The sequence below is a fragment of the Hylobates moloch genome, unplaced genomic scaffold (genome assembly GCF_009828535.3).
Source record: "Hylobates moloch isolate HMO894 unplaced genomic scaffold, HMol_V3 SCAFFOLD_3, whole genome shotgun sequence".
NCBI lineage: Eukaryota > Metazoa > Chordata > Mammalia > Primates > Hylobatidae > Hylobates > Hylobates moloch.
Genome location: NW_026652278.1, coordinates 65,566,441 through 65,592,033, shown reverse-complemented (window position 1 = coordinate 65,592,033; position 25,593 = coordinate 65,566,441). Strand labels below are relative to the sequence as shown.

At 47.1% G+C, this 25,593-nt stretch overlaps 1 protein-coding gene across 2 annotated transcripts in view; it reads left to right on the top strand.

Moving 5' to 3' along the window:
• The first annotated feature begins 5,233 nt into the window (after nt 1–5,233).
• NPFFR1 (neuropeptide FF receptor 1) overlaps nt 5,234–25,593 on the top strand; it is a 37,477-nt gene continuing 17,117 nt past the window's right edge. The window contains exons 1-2 of one of the 2 annotated variants that reach the window (XM_032170598.2): nt 5,234–5,560; nt 23,203–23,517. In XM_032170598.2, coding sequence (XP_032026489.1) covers nt 5,554–5,560; nt 23,203–23,517 — 322 coding nt within the window. In that variant the 5' untranslated portion in view covers nt 5,234–5,553. Of the gene's footprint in view, nt 5,561–22,430; nt 22,471–23,202; nt 23,518–25,593 lie in introns of those variants that run through there. The other variant, XM_058435779.1, reaches the window with a different exon arrangement.

Here is a 25,593-nt window from a genome sequence, read left to right as displayed (position 1 = left end):
GGAGGCAGAAGTTGCAGTGAGCCAAGATTGCACCACTGTACTCCAGCCTGGGCAACAGGCTTTCTGGCTTTCTATTGTCTCCTTTGACTGCCCTCACTACTCCTGAGAAAGTCTGATTCTGAGATCACCCTCCACCTCCTCCTCCACTGCTCGTTTTAGATGCTTCTCCAAGCAGGTGTCCACATGGATTCCAGTGTGCACAGGAGGCTTTCCCCTTTTAAAGAACTTCTCAATTCCACTTTCTTCATGCCACCTCCTGGCATCTAGCTTTTCAGATGGAAATCGGTTTCCAGGATGGTGGGGCTTTCTGCAAAAAGGCTCCCTAGGCCACAGCACATGTGCCCAGCTGTAGCTATTGGAGGTGGGGTGGGATGGGGAGTAGCTCGCCTGAGGATGAAGGTGCAGGTCAAGCTCTTGGGCAGAATGCATGCAGCTGGAAACCCTGCAGGCCAAGGAGGTGGTGGGGCTCCTTGAGATGGACAGGGATTGCTTCTACACCTTGGATGGGTGCACCCTGAGCTTTCTCAGATGCTCTCCCAAAGGGCCAAAAAGTTGAGGGAGGTAGGGCTAAGGTCCAGCAGGGCCAGTGCCCAAGGAGTCCAGGGGAGTATTCTTGGCCTCCTCTCCTCTCTCTTCCACTCTAGCTGTGTAATATTGGGCAAGGCATTTCCCTTGATGGCTTCATCTGTAAGATAGGAGGAATGGTGACTTGTTTGACTGAAAGACTCTGCATCCAAGGTTCAGGGCAGAGAAGTGCCCCAGCCCTGCAGTCAGGTGAACTTTGGAGAAAAGCATGATCTGCAATGGAGAATAATGTTGCCTCAGGTTTCCTGGGAGCTGCTCTGGGGTAGGGAGGTGTCTTGGTTTGCTAGGGCTGCCATAACAAAATACCACAGACTTAAACCAGTGGTCCCCAACCTTTTTGGCACCAGGGACTGGTTTTGTGGAAGACAATTTTTCCATGGACGGTGGGTGGGGGCTGATGGTTTGGGGATGAAACTGTTCCACCTCAGATCATCAGGCATTAGACTCTCATAAGGAGTGTGCACCCTATATCCCGTGCATGTGCAGTTCACAATAGGATTTGCGCTCCCAGGAGAATCTAATGCTGCTGCTGATCTGACAGGAGGTGGAGCTCAGGCGGTAATGCTCACTCACCTGATGCTCACCTCCTCCTGTGTGGCCCAGTTCCTAACAGGCTGTGACTCAGGGGTTGGGGCTTCAACAACAAAAATTTGGGGACCCCTGGCTTAAACAACAAAAATTTATTTTCTCACAGTTCTGGAGGTTAGAGTCCAAGATCAAGGTGCTGAAAGGCTTGGTTTCTCCTGAGGCCTCTGTCCTTCGCTTGCAGAGGACCACCTGCTCGCTGTGGCCTCATATGGCCTTTCCTCTATGCATGTAAATTCCTGTTGTCTCCTTCTCTTCTTCTTTCTTTTTTTTTCCCTTGAGACAGAGTCTTGCTCTGTCACCCAGGCTGGAGTGTAGTGGTGTGATGTCAGCTCACTGCAGCCTCTGAGCCCCCTGAGCTCAAGTGATCCTTCCACCTCAGCCTCCTGAGTAGCTGGAACTACAGGCACACAACACCACGCCTGGCTATGTATATTTTTTTCATATGTTTTATAGAGACAGGGTTTTGCCATGTTGCCCAGGCTAGTCTTGAACTCCTGGACTCAAGTGATCCACCCACTTTAGCCTCCCAAAGTGCTGGGATTACAGGTGTCAGCCACCACACCCAGCCTCTTTCTCTTCTTATACAGACACCCACCTTATGTTGTTAGGGCCTCACTTTTATGACCTGATTTAACCCTAATTACTTACTTCCTATCTCCAAATACAGTCACACTGTGGGGTTAGGAATTTGACATATCAATTTTGGGGAGACATAATTCAGTCCACAACAGGAGGAGAAAGAGAGGGGGCACTTTTCTTTATCTGCATGGAGCAACTTTTACCCAATCTGTCTGTTTGGCCTCCACCCATGACTTTGGGGATGAGGAAGGGCACTGTATTTAATGGCCTGTGACTTTTAATCCACACAGCAGCCTTGAGAAGAAGTAGTATAAATCCCATTTTACAAATGAGGAAAATGGGGTTAGAGGGTATATTAATCCATTTTCATATTGCTATGAAGAAATAGTGGAGACTGTGTAATTTATAAAGAAAAAGAGGCTTAATGGACTCACAGTTCCACATGGCTGGGGAGGCCTCACAATCATGGCAGAGGGCGAAGGAGGAGCAAAGTCATGTATTACATGGAGGCAGGCAACAGAGCATGTGCAGGGGAACTGTCCTTTATAAAATCATCAGATCTTGTGAGACTTATTCACTATCACGAGAACAGCACAGGAAAAACTCACTCCCATGATTCAATTACCTTCCACCAGGTCCCTCCCACAACACTTGGGGATTATGGGAGCTACAATTCAAGGTAAGATTTGGATGGGGACATAGCCAAACCATATCAGAGGGCTTAAGTGACTTACCCTGGGTTACACAGCTAACAAATAGTAGAGATAGAATTCACACTCAGACACACTGCTCTGCCTGCTCTCCAAGGCTAGATCCACGAAATTTGTTTTGTCTGGTACCACTTGGACTTGACACTATAGGAAGGTTTTAATGGTAGAAGAAAAATGTCTGTAGAAGAGGAGGGAAAAGGAAGAAAAGGCTCTATGATCTGGAACTATTCAAATAAGAAAGATGGTGGAGCAATTGACCACAAGGCACTAGAATGATGTGGCTGCTGAGGAAAGAAGGAAGGAAAGGGAAGAAAGTGAAAAAGTGAGACTGCATTATTCAAAGTCTAGTGCCCCGGCTGGGCATGGTGGCTCAAACCTGTAATCCCAGCACTTTGGTAGGCCGTGGCGGGTGGATCACATGAGGTCAGGAGTTCAAGACCAGCCTGACCAACATGGTGAAACCCCGTCTCTACTAAAAATACGAAAAAATTAGCTGGGTGCAGTGGTGGTCACCTGCAATCCCAGCTCCTAGGGAGGCTGAGGCAGGAGAATCACTTGAACCCAGGAAGCAGAGGTTGCAGTGAGCTGAGATGGTGCCACTGCACTCCAGCCTGGGCGACAGAGTAAGACCTTGTCAAAAAAAAAAAAAAAATTCTATTGCCCCAGTAATTATAGCTCATATTTATTGAGTACCTACATGTTCCAGGTACTGTTGTCAGGACTTTACATATATATTAACTCATTTAATTCTCATAACCATACGTGGTAGGTACTATTATCCCTATTATGAGAGGAAACTCAGGCACAAAGACACATAATTTTCCCAAAGCACACCAACTCTAAATGGCAGTGCTGGGCTAAACAGACTTTACGGCACAGTGCCTCGAACTCTGCATTGCTCAAGGGGGCTTAATATGACCTGACATACTTCTGGGTTTTATCAGAGGGACTTCAAGAAATGTGAGCACTTCTACAGGGAGGTGGACTCAAGATAGTGATAAGATGAATAATATTTCTTGCTTACTGTCTATATGAAAAGCACTGTTCACATGCTTTATATATAGTAACTGCTTTAATCTTCACAACTATAGGAGATAGGTTCCATTATTATGCCCATTTTACAGATGAAGAGACTGAGGCAAGTCAGAGAAAGAAAAAAGCCCAGTGAAATTCTTGTGTTTCTCCTGTAGAACAGCAGCGTTGAAGGAGCAACTTCCCTCCCACCCGACCTCTGAAGGGCTGCCCTAGGGGAAGAGAGAGGGACATGATGGCAGAGGTACCCATTGCTGGGGATACTTCTTGCTGGGGATCAGGGTCAGGATGCCTGCTCTGGGTCAGGGTTAGACTCAGTGACCTCTAAGGACCTTCTAGCTGTGAGACTCTGCCCACTGCTCTGGACAGAGGAGGAACTAGGGAAAGAAGTGAGACTAGGAAGAATCCTGATGCCAACTGTTTCCTCAGTGTCCAGTGAGAAAACTCCTGACTCCTAAAAGGGGAAGGAATAGACCCTTCACTTTCTTTCATCTGCCTAGAACGTGGGATCTTTTTTTAAAAAAATAGTTGGGTACATAGTAGGTGTATATATTTATGGGGTACATGAGGTGTTTTGATACAGGCATGTAATGTGAAATAAGCACATCATGGAGAATGGGGTATCCATCCCTTCAAGCATTAATCCTTTGAGTTACAAACAATCCAATTATACTTTTTAAGCTATTTAAAAATATACAATTAAGTTATTATGGACTATAGTCACCCTATTGTGCTGTCAAATAATAGGTCTTATTCATTCTTTCTAGCTATTTTTTTTGTACCCATTAACCATCCCTATCCTCCCACTACCCTTCCCTGCTTCTGGTAACCACATGCTTCTACTATGTCCATGAGTTCAACTGTTTTGATTTTTAGATCTCACAAATAAGTAAGAACATGTGATGTTTGCTTCCTGTGCCTGGCTTATTTCATTTAATATAATGATTTCCAGTTCCAGCCGTGTTGTTGCAAATGGCTGGATCTCATTCTTTTTTATGGCTGAATAGTACTCCATTGTGTATAAGTACCACATTTTCTTTATCCATTCATCTGTTGATGGACACTTAGGTTGCTTCCAAATCTTAGCTATTGTAAACAATGCTGCAACAAAAACATAGGAATGCAGATAGAACCTGGGATCTTTATTCATGTGGCAAAAATTTATGGTGGTGTCTGCTGGGTGCCGGACAGGGGCTGGAGATGAGTATTCTCCAATTCAGCTCAAGGAACCATTTGTTGAGCATCTACTATGGGCTGGGCTGGAACTTTGGTATCACATTTACTCCCCTCAAAATCATTTTACAAATGCAGAAACATACTCAGGTGCAGGTATTATTATAAGAAACTTTTCCAAGGGTGCCACCCCGTGAATGCCTGAACTGGTTAATTTCAAAGTCTTGGTCACCTAGCAGACCTTGTCCCCATTCTCCTGGGAGAGCCTGGAGCTGGTGGGGCTACCCCCTGCCTCCCTCCTGAAGCCCTCCTGTTTTCACAGCTACCTCTCATCCCCTTCTCAGGAAGCCCAGAGTGCTGGACCCGAGGCTAGGGTGGGCAAGGATGAGGAGTGGGGACAGAGGCTGGCATGTGGGACACGGGAGAGAGGCGGGGAATTACGGGACACCGCTGCCAGGGCTGCAGTGGGAGGAGGGGTGTGTCCCCTACTTCGGAGGGGCGCTCGGGCTCTGTGGAGAGAGCGCCATGCGGGAGGCGGGCCCGGGGCGCCCTCGCTCGGCGGGCACAGGTGCGCGGGTGCCATGACGACTGCGCCTCACGAGCCCCCTCCTTCCCCTGGTCGCGAGGCGCGGGGCGGCGGGCGGCTGAGCCGGGCGGGCAGCGCGGGAGCCAGTCAGCTCGAGGGGAGGGAAACCGGCCAGGGCCTGGGTCCTGGGAGCGCACGCCCCCTGCCCACCTCTGCCCGGACAGACCGGACCTGCGGAGCGCGGAGGCAGGGGCGCAGCCCGCAACCAAGTGCCCGGAGACCGTCCCTCTGCCCGCTGGCCCGAAGGGGCCCGCTGCCTCCCGCCGTCGGAGACCGCCTGAGCCCGCAACTGGGGGCAGCATGGAGGGTGAGTGGTCCCGGGGCTGGGGGCCAGCCATGGGGCTGGATACCGACTCCGGGGCATGGGGCCGAGGGAAAGGAGAGGGGCCGGGCAGCTGATCACCCACGGCTGTCCAGAGCCAGACGATGTGACGCTCTGTGTGTGACAGAGACAGAGACACTGAGAGAGGGAGAGAGACCTGGGGTACCCATGTGTTCACGGTGTGTGTGTGTGTGCGTGTGTATGTGAGACAGAAAGACAGACAGACAGAAAGAGACAGATGGAGAGAAAGACCTGGGGGTGCTCTGTATTCATGTTGTGCCTGTGTGTGTGAGAAAGAGAGAGACAGAGACAGAGACAGAGACATAGAGACAGACACTGAGAGAGAGAGACAGAGACAGGCAGAGAAACACTTGGGGGTGCCTCTGTATTCATGTTGTGCTTGTGTGTGTGTCTGTGGGTGGGTGGGTGAGAGAGAGAGAGACCTGAGGTGCCTCTGTATTTATGTTGTACATATGTGTGTGTGCATGTACAAGGCACACACACACACACACATACAGAAAGAGAGAGTCCCTGTTGTGTGTGTGCATGCACACAATCCCTGCTGTCTGAGCAGAGAATCATTTGAGACCAGGTGAGGAGGTGAGGACAGCTTGGCTATTAGCTTCAGAGGAATTGTCACTGACTTTGTCTGCTTGAAGGGGTGGGGTTGTTGGGGAGATGGGATTCTAGAGGTGATATCCTCCACGCAGAGAGAATTTCTCTCCCTAGGGAAAAGAGAGTGAACCATGGACCTTACCTCCAGGATTTTAAGGGATAGCAGACCAAGGCATAAGGCTGCTTGCTCCCACCTTACCAGAACCCTCTCTCAGCCATTGTGGACAAGGGGAACCATATTTAGGCTAAGAAACTGGAAAACCAAGGGCTGGTCCAGTGTCTTGCTGGGTGTCTTTGAGATAGTGCCTAAACCTTTCTGTGCCACTGGTCACCCATCTATTGAGTGGGGGAACTTAACATTCAGCTGGCTTCACAGAGTGTCTGTGAGGATAAAATAAGATGTGTTGTACAACACGCCAGTATAAGACAGCTGTGGCAAGAGGTAATAAAACCCCAAAATTCCAATTAGTAATTGCAAACACTGCTGTTAAAAAATAAAATCAAGTTTTAGAGAAAATCTTGTGAGCCTGCACTTGTAGGTTTCCAATGAGCCAGGGTATGAAAAGCACACACACAAAAGAGGCAAGAAGGAATCAATAACCCAAGAGGAATCTGGAAGATTGGCAGGATCTGTAAGAATGGCGTTAGCAAAGAACTGAAGCTCCAGTGAACAGAAGTCAGGGGAAATTGGCAAAGACAAGAGCAAAGAGCTTTCAAAGTCTAAGAAGAACAAGAAGGAATCTGCTCTGGCTTAGGCTCAAGGGCAGGCAGAGCAAGGCACAGGCAATTTTACTTCAAACTGTGGAATAAAGAGGATAAGGAGGAAACTGAGACCCAAGATAGTCAAGCGATAGGAAGAAGACATCAAGACACCTACAATGAGCTCACTCATTGAAGCCCAGACATATGACATCCCAGGGACCCAGAGGTATTTACAGATATAATCATTGCTTTTGAGGAAACTACAGAGAATGAAGGAAGTGCCAGAAAACTGAAGGTGGGCAAATGTCCTGATTTTCAAAAAAGGGAAATATAAATTTTTTATCTAAAAAGCCTCTGCACTGCTAAGATTAGTTTTGACCTCTATTAAAATTCCAGAAGAAATGATCAAACACAGTGTACACTTAGGAGACAACAAAGCACTCGCTCAGCTCCGAATTTGAAAAAAATTCTTTCAAATTCTGAGCTGCACACTTGCAAAGATGTGTGCCTGAGCACGTTCATCTCAGTGCAAAATTGGAAACCATCCAGATAGCCATAAATTACGTAAACTAAATAAAAAATGAGACACACCTGCAATGGCATACTATGCAGACATTAAAAACTGTGCTTAGGATTTTCTTTACTGACATGGAAATATGTTTGCTACCTACTGTGAGTAATTAGAAAAAAAAAACAGGTTTTTGAATGCATGTGTAGTATGATCCCCTTTATGCAAAATTACATAGGTTTATTATTGGAAATATACATATACAAGTGTATACGCAAAGAGGTAGTCACTAACATCTTTGTTTGATTCTCCTGCTTCTGAAAGCAGACCCTAAGACAAGAGCTTGGTTATAGGGAGTTTATTTGGGAGATGATGCCGGGCAGTGGAAGTGAGGGAATGAGGAGCGTGAGATGAAGAAGGGAGAAAAGGCAAGAAATGGGTGCCTAAATAAGCTGGGTTTAGCTGTGGGCAATTGGGGGGTTCTATCCTGCTGGGGACACGCTGAGAAAAGTGCAGAGTGAACTCGAGTTTTACCCCACCTGAGAGGTGGCATTGGCTGCTTCACCTCCCCACTGGTCTAGCATTGCCCCACTCCTGCAGTTTTGGGTTGTCCCTTTTTGTGACTTCAGAGAAAGCACAGCAGAGAGACTCCCAGGTGCAGACTTGGTGGGGTGCTAAAAATTTGAGGAACCATTCACCCCAGCTGAAATCTTTGGGCCAATGGGATGTGGCAGGCAGAGGGCATCACAAACACAGGGGTTATCTCTGGATACGAGGGTTCTGTCATGTTTACTCTCTCTTTTGCGGTGCTCAGAATTCTTTGTCGTTGTCGCTGTTGTTTGAGATGGAGTCTCACCCTGTCGCCCAGGCTGGCGTGATCTTGGCTCACTGCAACCTCTGCCTCCCGGGTTCAAGCAATTTTCTTGCCTCAACCTCCTGAGTAGCTGGGATTACAGGCATGTGCCACCACACCTGGCTAATTTTTGTGTTTTTAGTAGAGACGGGGTTTCACCATGTTGGCCAGGCTGGTCTTGAACTCCTGACCTCGTGATCTGCCCGCCTAGGCCCTTCGAAGTGCTGGGATTACAGGTGTGAGCCACCACGCCCAGCCTAGAATTCTTTCATAATAAGCACAACAAAACAAAAAAGCATTTTCAAAAAGAAAGAAAATAATGTATTGTTCATTAGAAGCCTATATTAGTACTCACTAAGAACAAATCCAGGAGCTTAAACAACTCAACAGCAAGAAAACAAAAAACCCAATTAAAACATGGTAAGAAATCTGAATAGACATTTCTTGAAAGAAGACATACAAATGGCTAACAGGTATATGAAAAAATGCCCAATATCACTGATGATTAGGAAAATGCCAGTTAAAACCGCAATGAGACATCATCTCACACCTGTCAGGATGGTTTTACCAAAAAGACGAAAGATAAGGAAGTGTTGGTGGAGATGTGCAGAAAAGAGAACCCTTGTGTGGTGTTGGTGGGAATGTAATAAATTTGCACAGCCATTATGGAGAACAGTATGGAGGTTCCTCAAAAAGCTAAAAATGGAATTACCATATGATCCAGCAAGCTCATTTCTGGGTACTTACCCCAAAATCTGAAATTAGTTACTCCAAGAGATGTCTGCACCACCAGGTTTATTGCAGCGCTATCCACAATAGCCAGGCTATGGAATCAACCTAAGTGTATATATAAACCAATGAATGGATGAGGAACATGGGGTATGTAAACACAATGGAATACTATTCAGCCTTTAAAAAGACAGAATTGTGTCATTTAAAACAACATGGACAATATTGGAGGACATTATACTACGTAAAATAAGTCAAGCACAGGCCGGGCGCGGTGACTCAAGCCTGTAATCCTAGCACTTTGGGAGGCCGAGGTGGGCGGATCACGAGGTCAGGAGATCGAGACCATCCTGGCCAACATAGTGAAACCCTGTCTCTACTAAAAATACAAAAAAAATAGCAGGGCGTGGTGGCGGGCGCCTGTAGTCCCAGCTACTCGGGAGGCTGAGGCAGGAGAATGGCGTGAACCCGGGAGGCGGAGCTTGCAGTGAGCCGAGATTGCGCCACTGCACTCCAGCCTGGGGAACAGAGCCAGACTGTGTCTCAAAAAAACAAAAAAAAGTCAAGCACAGAAAGACAAATACCACATGTTCTCACTTATATATTGAATCTAAAACAATAGAACTCATAGAACCAGAGAGTAGAGTGGCTCTGTGGTGGGGGAGAATGGAGTGATGGTGGTCAAAGAGTACAAAATTGCAGTTAGATAGAAGAAATGGTTTTCTTTTTTTGAATTCTATTGCACAGCATAGTGCATAGAGTTAATAATAGAGTATTGCACATTTCAAAATTGCCAAGAGGACCATGTGCAGTGGCTCATGCCTGTAATCAGAGCACTTTGGGAGGCCAAAGCGGGCAGATCCATGAGTCTGAGACCAGCCTGGCCAACATGGTGAAATCCCATCTCTATTAAAAAATACAAAAATTAGCTGGGTGTGGTGGCACACACTTGTAATCCCAGCTACTCGGGAGGCTGAGGCAAGAGAATTGCTTGAGCCCAGGAGGTGGAGGTTGCAGTGAGCTGAGATTATGCCACTGCACTCCAGCCTGGGCGACAGAGCAAGACTCCATCTTAAAAAAAAAAAAAAGATTGAGTCTGGGTGCAGTGACTCACGCCTCTAAATCCCAGCACTTTGGGAGGCTGAGGTGGGCGGATCACCTGAGATCAGGAGTTTGGGACCAGCCTAGCCAACATGGCAAAATCCCGTTCCTACTGAAAATACAATAATTAGCCGGGTGTGGTGGTACACATCTGTAATCCCAGCTACTTGGGAGGCTGAAACATGAAAATCGTTTGAACTTGGGAGGTGGAGGTTGCAGTGAGCCAAGATCTCTGCACTCCAGCATGAGTGACAGAGCGAGACTCGGTCACACACACAAAAAAAGATTGAATCTTACTAAAAAGAAGAAAAACAAAAACTAAATTTCAGATATTTTCACCACAAAAAATGTTAAGTATTTGATGGATATGTTAACTGGCTTGATGTAATTACTCCACCTTGTATACATAAATTATACCATCGCTTTGTATCCCCAAAATTTATACAATTATAAATTGTCAATTGGCAATAAAAAACTTAAAACTTATTTTAAATCTAAAAAAATAAAAAATAAAAATCAAGTCAATACCATTTGGAGCAACTGTTCATAAGACACAACTGGCTGGTAAATGTTTTTGTAACTCTATCCAGCTGTTAATTTTACACAGCTATTTACAGTGTACACGTTTTACTAAATAATATTTCCAAAACAAACAAAAGAACAAATCAAGCTAAACCTACAGATTTCCTCTTCCAGAATGGGTTTCTGAGAGGAAAAGATGATGAATACAAAAGTTCAGCAGGACACTGCCAAGATCTCTCAGAAAAACCTTGTGAATTGATTGAGAGACGTAGGAGGGATGCTGGAGGACCAAAAACAAGGGCCTTATGAAAGGTTTGATAGTAGCCTAGAGGTCCCTAGAACTCCGACCCTGATATGACATTAATTAATAATTTAGAGAGAAAATAAAAGGCATGCTTATCAAATCTGTGGATAGGAGCTGTAACACCCACAAGGCAATAAAGTCAAGATTTAAGGTTATCTCAACATACCAAAATGCTGGATTAAAACCAAGAAAATGAAAGGTACATGTAAGTGAAATGTAAAGTCCTGAATTTAGGTCTCAAAAAATTAATGGCATACATTTAAGATGGGGGAGATCTGGCTTTTATTCTTGAGGAAAGTTACGGGGCAGGCTGGGGGGGTGGGTAGGGGAGGTCCCAAAATGGGCTGACCATGAGATAGGTCTGGAGTCCCTCTTGCTGTACACCCTCAGATGTGGGGAGAGGGAGATGATTCTGGGGACAGGGGCTCACTCTTGTTCTGGCTCCTGGGAGCAGAATTGGGACTGGTGAGGGAAGGTTGCAGTAAGACAGTTCAACTCAACCTCAGGAAGAACTTTCTATCACTTAGGGCTGGCCGAGCATCTGTCTTCTCACCAGTTCCCATATCCAGCTTGAGCAAGTGGAGGCTGACAGGTCTGATGACTGACTAGGGGACAGAAGAGATAATTATTGGGTGGCTGGATGAAAACAATGGCCTGGAGGGGTCTCTGAGGGCCCAGAAGACTTCCCCCAACATCTAGAGACAGACACTGCAGTCTGCCAAGCCCTCTGCAGAGTTGCTGTGGTCAGCCGGGCAGTAATCCTTATTTGCCTTCCCCGCTGGGCCTTGACTGTGATGTTATGCTGTGGGACAAATCAGCAGAAGGGCAGCAAATCAGATCCACTCCCCAGCCTGACCCCAGCCCGACCCCAGCCCAACCCCAGCCTTTCTGGGAGCCCCCAGGGGCCTCCACAGCTGCCCACCCATCCTGGAAGCTCTGTGGCTGAGAGAGGCCCAAAGGCTGGGAGGATATACACCCGCACTGGCTGGAAGTAGGCACAGCTATGGGGAAGTGGCCATGTGAGGAAGGGGGTCACTGGAGAGAAGAGGGGACAGGAGCATGCCAGCTGGTGTCCCTCCTGCACAGGACACAGTAGATCTTAGAGGTCCAGGTGGATGCTGCTTCTCCATATGCTCCTTGGAAATGCTCCTGCCAGAGTCTCTGTGCCCTGTCCTTTTCCACAAAGCATATCATCATCCTGGGGCTGCCCACCAGCCTGGGAATTGAGCAGGGAGACAACATGACCCCCATTTAATAGACGATAAAACTGAGGCCCAGGAGGCACAGATTGCCCTGGTTTGAACCGCAGCAGGTCTACACAAATGGTCTAGATTCTGGGGACACTGTGGGGCTGCAGCCTCCATGAAGGCTAGCTTTCCAGCTTTGTCCTGAAGACCTTTCACGACTTTCTGTCTTACTGGAAGGGAAGAATGGGAAAGGTCTCAGCTGCTGCTGGGGAGGCAGAGGCCAGATGGGTGTAGGCCTGGTTCTCACTGGGACCATGATCTGTCTGATGGCAATCTGTCCTGCTTCCAGCAATGAGTTGAGGAGATATACTTACAGTAAGTATTTCTACTACAATCATTGAGTGGCCCATTCTACCATAAAAACTTTGGGCTATTAGAGCCAGGCAGTATATGTAAGCAGCTGCTCAACTCTGAGTTCACAAATGAAAAAACTGAAGCAACAGTGAGTGGAACTGACAACACAGCTAACTTCTATCAGATCCCCTTAAGATACAAACATAAAGAATTAGCCTACAATCCCAGCACTTTGGGAGGCTAAGGCAGGCGGATCACTTGAGGTCAGGAGTTTGAGACCAGCCTGGTCAACACGGTGAAACCCCGTCTCTATTAAAAATACAAAAATTTGCTGGGCGTGGTGGTAGGCGCCTGTAATCCTGGCTACTCGGAGGCTGAGGCAGGAGCATTGCTTGAACTCGGGAGGTGGAGGTTGCAGTGAACCCAGATCGTGCCACTGCACCAGCCCGGGCGACAGAGTGAGACTTCATCTCCAAAAAAAAAAAAAAAAAAAAAGATACAAACATAAAGAATTAAATTCAGTCTCTCATGCTCAAAAGCTTTTTGTAGCTCTCTCGTTAATAACTGAAATTGCATTATTACATTATTAGAGCTTTCCTTTTTCTAATTTAATGTCTGACTCCTTTTGAAATGCAAAAGCCTAAAAGAGACGCAGCCTTTGTTATGAGTCTTTTCCTCATCCATGTGAACAAGTTTATCAGAATATTTCCTAAAAGAAGATTCTGCTAGGGATGGGGAGAGAGAGAACGTTAAGTAACCTAGGACTCCACGCGGTGATGCCTCGTTAGGAGGTAATGGATCTCAAAGGGGTTAGGTGTCCTCTTCTATTATTTCTCAGTTGAGCACAGAGTGACCCGGTTCTGCCTCTGGCCACTGTGTGCCTGGTTTTAGGCAAGGTTTTAGGTGATATATGCACTGTTCATAAAGTGTCAGCTTTGTAGCAGAAGCCTCAGGAAGGCAAAGTTGCCTCCAAATCAAGGATCCCTAATTGCTGCTAATGGACCTTAGAGGTCTTTATATGTGACCTGATGATACCCAAAGAGGATGAGAAAATGGATGGAGGTGGCAGAGCCTAAGCAGGAGCTCAAACTCAGAATAGGTCTCCTGGCTTATTTGATGCACCCTGAATCCCAGAGCCCAGGAAAACCCGGAGGTCTACAACTACTGCATGCTGTATTCTTAGAGCAAGTCTCTTTTTGTCGTTGAGTTTTGATTTTCCTGTGAAATGAAGATAATTCTCCTTTCCTTGTGAGAGATAGCTTGATGTCGTACAAAACAAATTTCAAAAATAATGGAAATACTGTCTAATAGTGCCTATGGGATACAGCTAAAGCAGTGCTTCTAGGAGAATTCATAGCCTTTAGTACCTAACTTATCAACATACGTTAATCATATTTATGTTCTAGGCCCTGTGCCAGATAATGAGGAGCATTTCAAGCTGAACAAGGCATGGTTTCCACCCCTAAGACATTTCTAGTTTAACTAAAGGAAAAAAAAATCTCTACACTTAGCTGAAGCAGGACGTGAAATGTGGCCAGCACTGCAAGTAAACTGAACCGGCAGACCTTGAGGAAGCAGCCAGCCATTGAACCCGGAAAGGTGCTCCAGGGCATATGTTTAGCCTTTCCAAGAGAAAGAGAGAGGGAAATCCCTGTCTCCCCTTTACTTTCCCCTCTTCTCCCACCTTAGGCCTCTTCTACCTCCACTCTCTAAGGCCTGGAATTCTTTTAAAAAGACTGAGAGTATAAGCTCAGTATGTGATAAAGGCAGTTCAGTTTTCACTATGAGGTAAATGACTTGTATCAGAACCTTTTCTGAATACAAGTTTTGATGGGTAAAACCAGAGACCTCCTGGAGGAAGTAAGGAGAAATAAAAAGGCCTCAGAGTAGAAAAGTATAAAGAGGGACTCGTCTGGGGACTCCTGATGGCTGTATTAGCAACTCAGCCCTCAAATTCTTTGGCCTTTGCCAATCCAAATGATTCTTGGAAGAGCAACCTGCTCTCACTCACCAAAAAGAGGCCAGGCTTGCAAAATCCATGTTGCTGTGGTGGGTGCCTGGGACGGAGGGGCTTTGGTTCAGCCTGCAAGAGGAACAGTAAGAGGCTGCAGTTCTCAAGAAGCCTCCTTCCTCCTAGATCCTCTGCCACATCCACTTTTTACTCTCCTAAGCAGTGCTAAGAAAGCTTTTGCCAAGGCTTGCTTCCCTGGGAACAAACCCAAATGAACTGAAACCACACTGTGCCCTCCTGGTTCCCCACAGCTGCCTGGCAGATAGCTAATGCAGTCAATAAGCAGTCTGAAGTTCTGCAAGGCCCTTTGTAATTTACTCTGCTGTCTCTCTGAATGTATTAACAACTCCACGAGGTTGGGAGAGGCAGGAAGCCCAGGTCATCCACATTCGAAAGCCAAGGAGAACACAGGGATGAAGTAGCTCTCCCCAGTTCTCTTAGGAATACCAAGAGGTGGCATGGGGGCTTAGGGTCCACTATCATCAGTCTCCCAGCCACCCCAAACTAACTATACCTCCCTTTAAAAATTGTACAAAAGCAGCTTTAAGACAAGTTCCCAAGCTTCTCCTCCAAACCAAGTTTCCCAGCCCCCTAACCTCTCTCTCTCTCTTTTTTCTTTTTTTCGAGATGGAGTCTCGCTCTGTTGCCCAGGCTGGAGTGCTGTGGTGTGATCTCAGCTCATTGCAACCTCCACCTCCCGGGTTCAAGCAATTCTCCTGCCTCAGCCTCCCAAGTGGCTGGGATTACAGGCATGTGCCACCATGCCCGGCTAATTTTTTGTATTTTTAGTAGAGATGGGGTTTCTCCGTGTTGGCCAGGCTGGTCTTGAACTGCCGACCTTGTGATCCGCCTCCTTCCATCTCCCGAAGTGCTGGGATTATAGGCATGAGCCACTGTGCACAGCCCCCAACCTCTCTTATATGCAGCCAGTGACCACCATGGGGCCAGCTCTCCAGGCCACGCTTTCTGATTCCCAGGTCAGTATCCTCTCCTCTCTGCATTAGCACAGTCTCCGTTGAAGATTACACGGCCTGTTAAGAGACAGCGTGTGGGATGGTGTTGGGGAGGGAGGTGGGCGCAAACATCTAATCTAGGGAACAGGAACCTTGGGGGTCTATGGTGCTGCCCATCTCTACTACTTCCTCTGACCCTGGGATTCTGAACCTGGACTCCGCAGACTCCCAGGAGGTCCATGGATGACTAACTTGAATCCCCTTGTATTCACCAAGACACTAGGGTTACAAGCAACAGAAATGAGTGCTGGCCGACCTAACCAACACTGGGAATCCATTGGAAGGGTGTGGGAAGGTCATCCAAGGGCAGGAAAAGCTGTATTATGAAGACTCAGAGGCAAATCCAAAGCAGAAGAGGTCTGATTGGCATCCTCTGGCCAGGGGTTGGTGCAGACTCCTGATGGACGGTCCCTCAAAAGCTCCGTGTGAGGAGGAGGCTGACTCCCCAGAGGAAAAATCAGTACTCGAGAAAGAAGGGGTCATGGATGCAGGGTGAGCCCAAATCCTGATGCCCAACACTCCTTTGAAATTGTGTGTCAAAATCCAGGGCTCTTTTTGGGAGAGGATCCAATGCTTTTGGAGATCGTAAATTCCTCCAGACAGGAACCATTGATTGGCATAACAAAAGGAAGCTCTAGGAAAGCATCTGTGAAGGAATCAAAATGCATCAGAGTCTTAAAGAATTTGGTGACCCCCAAAATGTTAAGCCACATTAAACTTGACTGTGAGTGGCGGGAGGGCAGGGACTGTATGGTTCAGTGGTTCTCAAATCCGGCCACACATGGAAATCACCAGGGAAGTTTTTTGAAAAATACCAGTGCCTGAACAACCCCATCCCCCGCCCATCATCCATACCTCCCTACCACCCTGTAGAGATTCTGATCCAGTCAGTTGGAAGGGGCAGGATCTGTATTGTTAAAAGCCAGGTGATTTTGATGAGTCAGGGTCAAGAACCAGTGACATCATCAGTATTTTATCACATGTATCAGAGTTTCCTTCTGATTAGAAAGGTTAAATGCAAGCTAGAAAAACCGAAAATAAAAATCACTTGAGGAAACACCACCCCTTGTGGACAAATATTGTTATTTTTTCTGTTCATCTACAGTTCACATAAACGTACACTTTTTATACAGAGTACAGACTTATAATGCATGTACATACTATTTTGTAACCATCACCATGTCCCATGGTCAATACTTTCCCTCTCATCCTGAGACCTCACTCTGTTGCTTAGGGTAAACCGTGAGAAGTGGAATGGCTGGATCCGGGGGCGGGTCCCTCACTAGGGCGCTGGACAGATGTGCCTCGACTGCGAAGAGCTGATTTGTTGTCCCCTCACCCTGCACCCCTCCCTACAGGGCACATCCATGCTCTCTGGCCCTTACTGAATACTTCAATCATTGCCGATCTGTTTGACAAAAAGGTTAACTGAACAATCCAAGCAAAAATCTGTTTGATGAAAAGGTTAACCCAACAATCAAAGTAAAATTGCATTGCTTAGATTACAAATGAACTTGAACTTTTTGTTTCATGTAATTAACAGCCATCAGTCATGTTGATGCTGCATGTACTCGGCAGCCCTGTGTTGTGTTCTTCAGTGGGTCCAGCGCCTCTCCATCCAGGCCTGGGTTCACTGGCAGCCTCTCAGGAAGAGGTGGAGCACCCATGTGTTCCCAGGATCAACAAGCAAATGGTAACAAGGATGAAGCCATCAGTGGGAGGCCTGTGAACTCAGGGAAACACCCAGACTGATTCTGGGTTAAGCTCATTCATTTAGGGATTGTTTTCTTTCTATTATTTTTCTTTCTTTCTTTCTTTCTCTTTCTTTCTTTCTTTCTTTTTCTTTCTTTCTTTCTTTCTCTCTCTTTCTTTCCTTCCTTCCTTCCCTCCTTCCTTGTTCCTTCCTTCCTTCCTTCCCTCCTTTCCTTCCTTCCTTCCTTTCTCTCTCCCTCCCTCCTTCCCTCCCTCCCTCCCTGTCTCTCTCTCTCTCTCTTTCTTTCTTTCTCTTTTTTGAGGCAGAGTCTCGTTCTGTCGCCCAGGCTAGCATGCAGTGGCACGATCTCAGCTCATTGCAACCTCCACCTCCCGGGTTCAGGCCATTCTCCTGCCTCAGCCTCCTGAGTAGCTGGGACTACAGGTGCCCACCACCATGCCTGGCTAATTTTTGTATTTTTAGTAGAGATGGGGTTTCACCATGTTGATCAGGCTGGTCTTGAGCTCCTGACCTTAGGTGATCCGCTTGCCTTGGCCTCCCAATGTGCTGGGATTACAGGTGTGAGCCACCGCGCCCGGCCAGGGATTTTTTTCTTATTCGCACTTCTTTCAGTTTGCATTATAAAAAATTATGCTCACATCCATTGTGTGGCTTAGAACTATCAGCTCGGCTGCTGCTGCCTCACACCGAGTGCCATGTGTATGATGTGCTCTCAGTTCTCACACGTCGTCTCATCGAATCCTCAGCACAGCCCTTCTTTGGTAGGTGTTCATTTATCTCCATTTTACCAATGAGGAGTCCGGCTTCCAGGGAGATGACATGACCTACCCTAGGTCACACCCAGAAAATGTCTGTTTTTCTGTTTTATTTTCTATTTTTTTTATTTTTTATTTGAGAAAGAGTCTTGATCTGTCAGCCAGACTAGAGTGCAGTGGTGTAATCATAGCTCACTGCAGCCTTGACTTCTCAGGCTCAAGCGATCCTCCCACCTCAACCTCCAGAGTAGCTGGGACTACAGGCACGCACCACCACATCTGGCTAATTTTTTAAATTTTTTGTAGAGACAGGGTTTCACTCTGTTGCTCAGGCTGGTCTCAAACCCCTGAGCTCAAGTGATCCTCCCACCTTGGCCTCCCAAAGTACTGTGATTACAGGGGTGAGCCATGGTGCCTGTCGTGTGTTTCTATTTTAAATATGAGAATGCTGAGTTCACATAGAGATAAGGAGGCAGGAAGAAGGGCTGGGACTTCCCAGACTGTGTGTATCCACTCCAGGTGTCTTTGGTTCAAGGCTTTTAATTCTGTGGTTCTCAAACCACAGTGTGCATTGGAATCATCTGAAGGATGCTTTAAAATGTAAAACAGAGATAGCTGGGCCCCAGTCCCAAGGGTTTCTGGTTCCCAAGGCCAGGGTTGTGGCCCAAGAATTTCTGTTTCTAATGAGTTCCAGGTGATGCTGACACTACTGGTCGGGACCCCACTTTGAGAACCACACACCCTGATCTCTCTTGGGTACCCCGGGGACAACCATTGTTACACCCTGAGATGGGGAAGCTCCTCCAGTTGAGGAATGGCTTCATTGGGTTCAAGGATGAAAATTTCACAGGCTGTAATTACAAGGGCACTTGGCAGATCCCAAGAAGGACAAGTCCAAGGTGTCAATGAGGTCTCTGGCCGCTAGCATGCATCCCAGATGGGGTGGGAGGCCTGCCTGCCTCCAGACCAGGGGAATTGCCAGGAATGGGAAGGAGTTTTTCCTCCTCCAGAAAGGATTCATGTGCAGTGCTGGAATCTGGGCCCTGTCTAGAAATGATGCCCAGGCTCGGCTGAGGCTCTATCAATGAGCAGGGTCACTCCCAGTTACTTCTCAAGACAGACTTCAGAAGATGAGCTTACTTGAGGGCCAAGTGAAGGGTAGTGGGGGAAATGGACTGGAGTCTAGCCTGAAAGGTTCTGGCAGTTTCCTCTGCCCATCCACACCCACAGATCCCCCCAGTCATGGGAGATGATTCAGAGCTAATTTTGAGGCTCCGCAGGGGTAAGCAAGTCTCCCAACAGGTTCTGGGATGAGTGATGCCTCTTATGGGGGTTCTTTCTGGAGGGGCCTGGAGAAGGCCTTCCAACATCAGCACTGCCTGCCTGCAGCAGGACCCTCTCACCTGATATCAGGATCCACCTTCCTTTCTTTTTTTCCTTCCTACAGATATTTATTTATTCCATAACTATTAGCTCTTTATTGAACCATTTACTTTGGGCAGGCACTGACAAGACACTGAGGACATTGCCACCAACAAGACAGGGAAGATCCTTGCTTTGCAGGTGCTGTCAAGCATGGGGAAAAAGACAATCAACCTAGAAACACACGAACTATTGACAGATTGATGAACATAAACCAGATGCTATGGGAAGACAACATTTATGCTGAGAGCTAAAGGAAGGGACAAGCAAAGGCCCTGGGGTTGGAAGAAACAGGAGTGCGTGAGGAGCTAAGCAGATGTCAAAGTGACCAGAGCATAATGGGCAAAGGGGAGAGTGGCACTGGGTGAGGTCAGAGAGATGTTAACAGGGATCAGACCATGAAGTGTTTTGGAGGCCTTGGTAAGGAGCCTGGATTGTATTTAAAATGCAATGAGGGTTGGGAGGCCAAGGCAGGTGGATCACCTGTGGTCAGGAGTTTGAGACTAGCCTGGCCAACATGGTGAAACACCGTCTCTACTAAAAATACAAAATTAGCTGGGTGTGGTGGCATGCACCTGTAATCGCAGCTACTCTGGAGGCTAGGGCAGGAGAATCACTTGAACCTGGGAGGCAGAGGTTGCAGTGAGCCAAGATCGAAGCCATTGCACTCCACTCTGGGCAACAGAGCGAGACTCCATCTCAAAAAAAAAAAAAAAAAAAAAAAAATGCAGTGAGGAGTCTAGGCAATAATCCTTAGTGTCTGCTAAAAATATTATGTTAAAAGCTGATGGCACAGTGGCTCATATCTGTAATCTCACCACTTTGGGAGGCCAAGACAGGAGGATTGCTTGAGCTTAAGAGGTCAACACCAGCCTGGGCAACATAGTGAGACCTCATCTCTACAAAATAACCTTAAATTTACCCAGTTTGGTGGTGCACAGCTGTAGTCCTAGCTACTCAGGAGGCTGAGGCAGGAGGATTTCTTGAGCCCAGGAGGCAGAGGTGCATCACCTGAGCCCCCTGATTGAGCCTAGCACCACAAAGAGAAAGGCCACTGGACAAAATATGATCAAGACTCTAGATCTGACTACCAAGTACAGGTAATACAGGGGACAGAGAGCAGAACATGTAAAATGACATCATGAGGGAGCAATCAGAAAAATCCAGCCTGCAGAAGTGCTACAGACCAACCACTCAGTCCATATGACCAACATACTGCAGAAGGGAAAAGAGACAGAATGGGGACCTGTGAACTAAAACAGACTTCAGCATCACGTCAACCAAATGCAATATGGGGATGGTGGTAGACTTTATCATAATGGACCTTAATGGATCACACTTGCATGTCCACACCTCTTCTGCAGTGCTATATTGCTTTTCTTCCTATCAAGAGGTGAAATTATTTATCCACTGACTTGAACCTGGGCATCCCTTGTGACTTACTTTGGCCAATAAAATGTGACAGACGTGATGTGAAAATTCCAGAGTCTCGGACTTAAGCAACTTGTAGCTTCTTTTCTTGCTCTCTTGGAATCCTGAGACCACTGTTCTCTGAAGAAGCCCACACTAGCTTCCTGGAGGATGAGGCTACATGGAGAACTGAGACATCCCAGCCAACGGCCAGCACTAGTCACCAGCCATGTGAGGGACACCTTGGACCTCCCAGCCCCAGCTGAGCCAGCGGATAACTATAGCAGCTGCATGAGAGTTCCAAGAGAGACCAGGAGAACTACGCAGATTGCCAAGCCACAGTGCTGTACCATTAAATTTTGGGGTGGTTCACAATATTATAATAGGTAATAGAAACAGAAATCTTGCTTGGATCCACACTCAAACAAACCAACTATTTAAAAAATTATGAAACAATCAGGAAATTTTGCTGGATGCTGGCTATTTAATGATATAATGACATAATTGTTAATTTTGTTAGGTTTGATAATGATGGAAATCACATTTTTTCATGTTTTTTTTTTTTGAGTTCTTATTTTTAAAGGTACAAACTGAAACATTTATGGATGAAAGGAAGTAACGTCTGGTATTTGCTTCAAAACAATCCAAAGAGAAGTGGGGATATGGATGAAACAACTCCAGGCCTCGAGTTGATAACTGTTGAAAGCAGATGATGTATCCATGGGGGTTCCTTATATGATTCCCTCTAATAACAGCTCATTAAACTTTATACTCTTGTATATGTTTATTACGATATTCCATCTTCTACATGTTTGACATTTACCATATTAAAATAAAGATGTTTGAGAGGCCTAAACCTGGGAGTATCATCTCTCTTCGGGCACAGGAAGTTTGCAGCTTGTCCACCTCCCGCCGCAGTCCCTCTGCCCCAACCCAACACTCACCGCAGTGCCCCCTGCTGGTCCCTGCAGCCCTGATGATGCCAGCTCACTGTCCCTGCTCCTCTGAGGGTCTCTAGCCTCCAGGCCCCAACCTCCATTGAGCCTCCAGGCCAGTGGCTGAGTTCTGGGTGTGACAGAAAGATTCCACAGGGACACTTCATCCCCTGGAACAGGCCTCAGGAGGAGAGTTTATGACACAACATCATGAGTCACCCCAACTAATGACTTCCCAGAAGAGCTATGGTTGGACACTGAGCCTTCCCTTCGAAGCAAGCCTGGGGAAACACACACCAAAGCCTGGTCCTAATTCACAGACACACAGAGCAGGGCCAGCTGTGCTGCAGCATCATTGTGGGACCTTGAGCAAGTCATGGAACCTCTCTGACCTCCATTTCAAATGAAGCTAACACCTTAGGGTAATTCAATGAGGGTTTAAAAAAATACAAAAGAAAACAAATGAGGCTAATACCTAATGACTTACATCATGGGATGGCTCAGAGAGCTAAATAAAATAATAGATGTGGAAGTGCTTTGTTAAATGCTATTCAGGCAGAACAGCTGATCACGGGATGGGAGGAGGCAAAGGTTGAGCAGGAGCCTCTGCTTTGGATGTTCTGCTGAATGTGATGTGCCTCTGCTCCTTAGCCCTGGTTCACAGTCCCCTTTCATTCTCCCTTTCTCTACTGCCTTCTTGCCTTTCTCAACTAAAGTTCCATGGAGGAGATGAAGGGGAATGACATCAAAGAGTTAGAGGGTATAATAATTGGGTCCCAGCAGAAAACAAATGGTGCACTCAGAAAGGGTTTAACTGAATAGAGTTTAATGGAAGAAGGGAGGGGTAAGAGAACCAGCCAGAAACAGTGAAGCACCCAGGGACTCACAACCACAGGAAGCTGTTACCATTTGTAGGCCTGTGAGTGCAAGGAGAGGGAAGAGTGTTACTGTAGTCAGGCGAGGGCTAGAGCCATGAAAGGGGACTCACCCAATAGGAGCAGGCTGTGGCCATAGGGAAAAACAGCTGCTGGAAGAATTGGGCCAGGCAGGAAGGGAATCAGAAGACAAATACCCTGACCTCTGTCTCTGCTCCTGCCCTCCCGTCTCCTTCAGTGCCTGGCATTGGCTGAACCCAGCTAGAAATCAGAAGACAAGGGAACCAGGGCAATGCAGAACTTAGAGGTTAGCCTCTGGGGCACACAGCAGGGCCAAGAAAGTTGGAACCTAAATGGGGTGGGGGAGTTAATAAAGAATAACCAACATTGGATAATGAATTATGGGCAAGACAGGGCATGAAGCACAAGATCAGGGTTTGAGTGGTTGTAGGCTGAAAGTCTTGGATCAGTGCATCGAGTTGCAACTGGAGCTGGGGACATACTTGGGGGACCAGGGCATGGTTAAGGTTTGGCACACGGAGGGTCTCATTCGTGGTGAGAAATCGGTAATCTCCTCTTTGCCTAAGGTCCTGACCCATATATTCCTTTGGTCCTAGGGGAGCCCTCCCAGCCTCCCAACAGCAGTTGGCCCCTAAGTCAGAATGGGACTAACACTGAGGCCACCCCGGCTGCAAACCTCACCTTCTCCTCCTACTATCAGCACACCTTCCCTGTGGCGGCCATGTTCATTGTGGCCTATGCGCTCATCTTCCTGCTCTGCATGGTGGGCAACACCCTGGTCTGTTTCATCGTGCTCAAGAACCGGCACATGCGTACCGTCACCAACATGTTCATCCTCAACCTGGCCGTCAGTGACCTGCTGGTGGGCATCTTCTGCATGCCCACCACCCTTGTGGACAACCTCATCACTGGTGAGTGCGGGCAGTTGGCAGCAGGAGTGTCCGCTACCCCCACTTCAGCTTCTCATATAAGGCCGGAAATCAAAGCTTGGAAGCCCTGGGAGGGCAGGAGCAGAGAGAGAGGTCAGGATATTTGTCTTCTGATTCCCTTCCTGCCTGGCCCAATTCTTCCAGCAGCTGTTTTTCCCTATGGCCACAGCCTGCTCCTATTGGGTGAGTCCCCTTTCATGGCTCTAGCCCTCGCCAGATATCATTGCTGGGCTGGCCTCTTGGCCATGCCATGGTCTCGAACTCTCAAGACAGTCTTGGGGCTGAAGAGTTAGACTAGAAATAAGAGATTTAATGAATTCCCTGTTTTCTTTGTGTCCGGCATGGTGTTACTTTTCATGCATTACCTTAATTCATCCTCACAACAATCCAGTGAAGTAGAGTTTACGGTCCTCCCCATTTTATGGAAGAGGAAACATGCTCAGAGTGGTTAAGAAACTGGTCTGTAGTTACACAGCTAATAGGTGTCAAGGTCAACATTCTCACACCCATACTTCTAATTATTGTATTATACCATTCAGTCCCACTCTCTCACGGAGCTCCCATGGGCAGAATTAGAGCCAGTGGGGAAAAGTGGAAGGGAGGCAGTTTTCCTCTGAATCGGGAATGAAAACTCCACTCATCTGAGCTGGAAATTGAGCAGGGCACAGAAGAGAGTCCTGCCTGTAAGTAACGAGCTCTCTGTCCCTTGGAGTGTCTAAGCAGGGACTGGCCAGCCGCTCAGTGGACCACTTGACCTCTAAATTCCTGCCTGTGCATCCTGCAAATGTCAGAACAGCGCCATGTACTCTCCACTCTGTCATGCGACTGGCCTTTCTTGTTTTAGAATCAAGTTTCCACCAACCTGAGACTCCGGGTGAGGGACTGGTTTTCAGAGATGTGGAGACCCCTAGAGGTCTGAGCCTGCAGATTCTGAGCTCAGAGCTCCCAGCAGCTCACTGGTCCTCAGGATCCAGAGCCTGGACAGCCCCATTCAGAGTGACTTCACTGACTTGGGGCAGAGGGAGCAACAGCCCACGTTTCTGTAGGTTCTAGGACCCAGGATGTGGAGCCAGTGCAGAGTCAGCTCCCCTCCACAGTACCGGCTCTGTCTGGTGGAATCGTTACCCACTGCCGAGTCTCAGCTTCCTTTGCCGATGCTGAACATAAACTGCATTCCTCTCCTTTCTAACACATAGACACACACACATGTGTACTCAGGCACACATGTGCAGAGATGCACACATGCATACACATAAATACATGCATACCGGTCAACAGCGATATCATGAGGTCACTAGCTGGTTAAGGTGGCGTCTGTCAGTCTTTTTCATACACTTATATTTAAAATATTGTTTGAATACATAAAACATTCAGATGGTTCAATAGTCAAAAGCCACCAAAGTTCTCCAGTGAAAAATCTCCCTTCCGCCCCTGTCCTCTGGCCTCCCAGCTCCTCTCCCTCCTGGGAGGCAACCAGTGTTGCCAGTTTCTTGTGTCTCTTTCAAACAATATTAAGGACATGCTAAGGTTCCAGTCAGTCCCATACTTTTACTTCCCACCACACCCCACTTAAAAATATACCATGTATGCTGTAAAAAAGATTCATTAAAATAAACTTACATGTTGTTATCCCATATTAATAAATAAAAGAGTTTCTCACTATTTTCACCAACTGCTTAGAATTCCATTGTATGGATGTACTACAGTTTATTTTGACTTGTATTTATGTTACTTCTAATAGAATCTGCAATTAAATAAAACTTCACACAGCTTCACTATTTTTTCTCTTTCTTTTTTTTTTTTTTTTTTTTTTTTTTGGAGTCTCACTCTGTCACCCAGGCTAGAATGCAGTGGTGTGATCTCGGCTCACTGCAACCTCCACCTTCCAGGTTGAAGTGATACTCCTGCCTCAGCCTCCCGAGTGGCTAGGATTACAGGCTCCTGCCACCACACCCAGCTAATTTTTGTATTTTTAGTAGAGACAGGGTTTCACCATGTTGGCCAGTCTGGTTTTGAACTCCTGACCTCAAGTGACCTGCCTGTCTCGGCCTCCCAAAG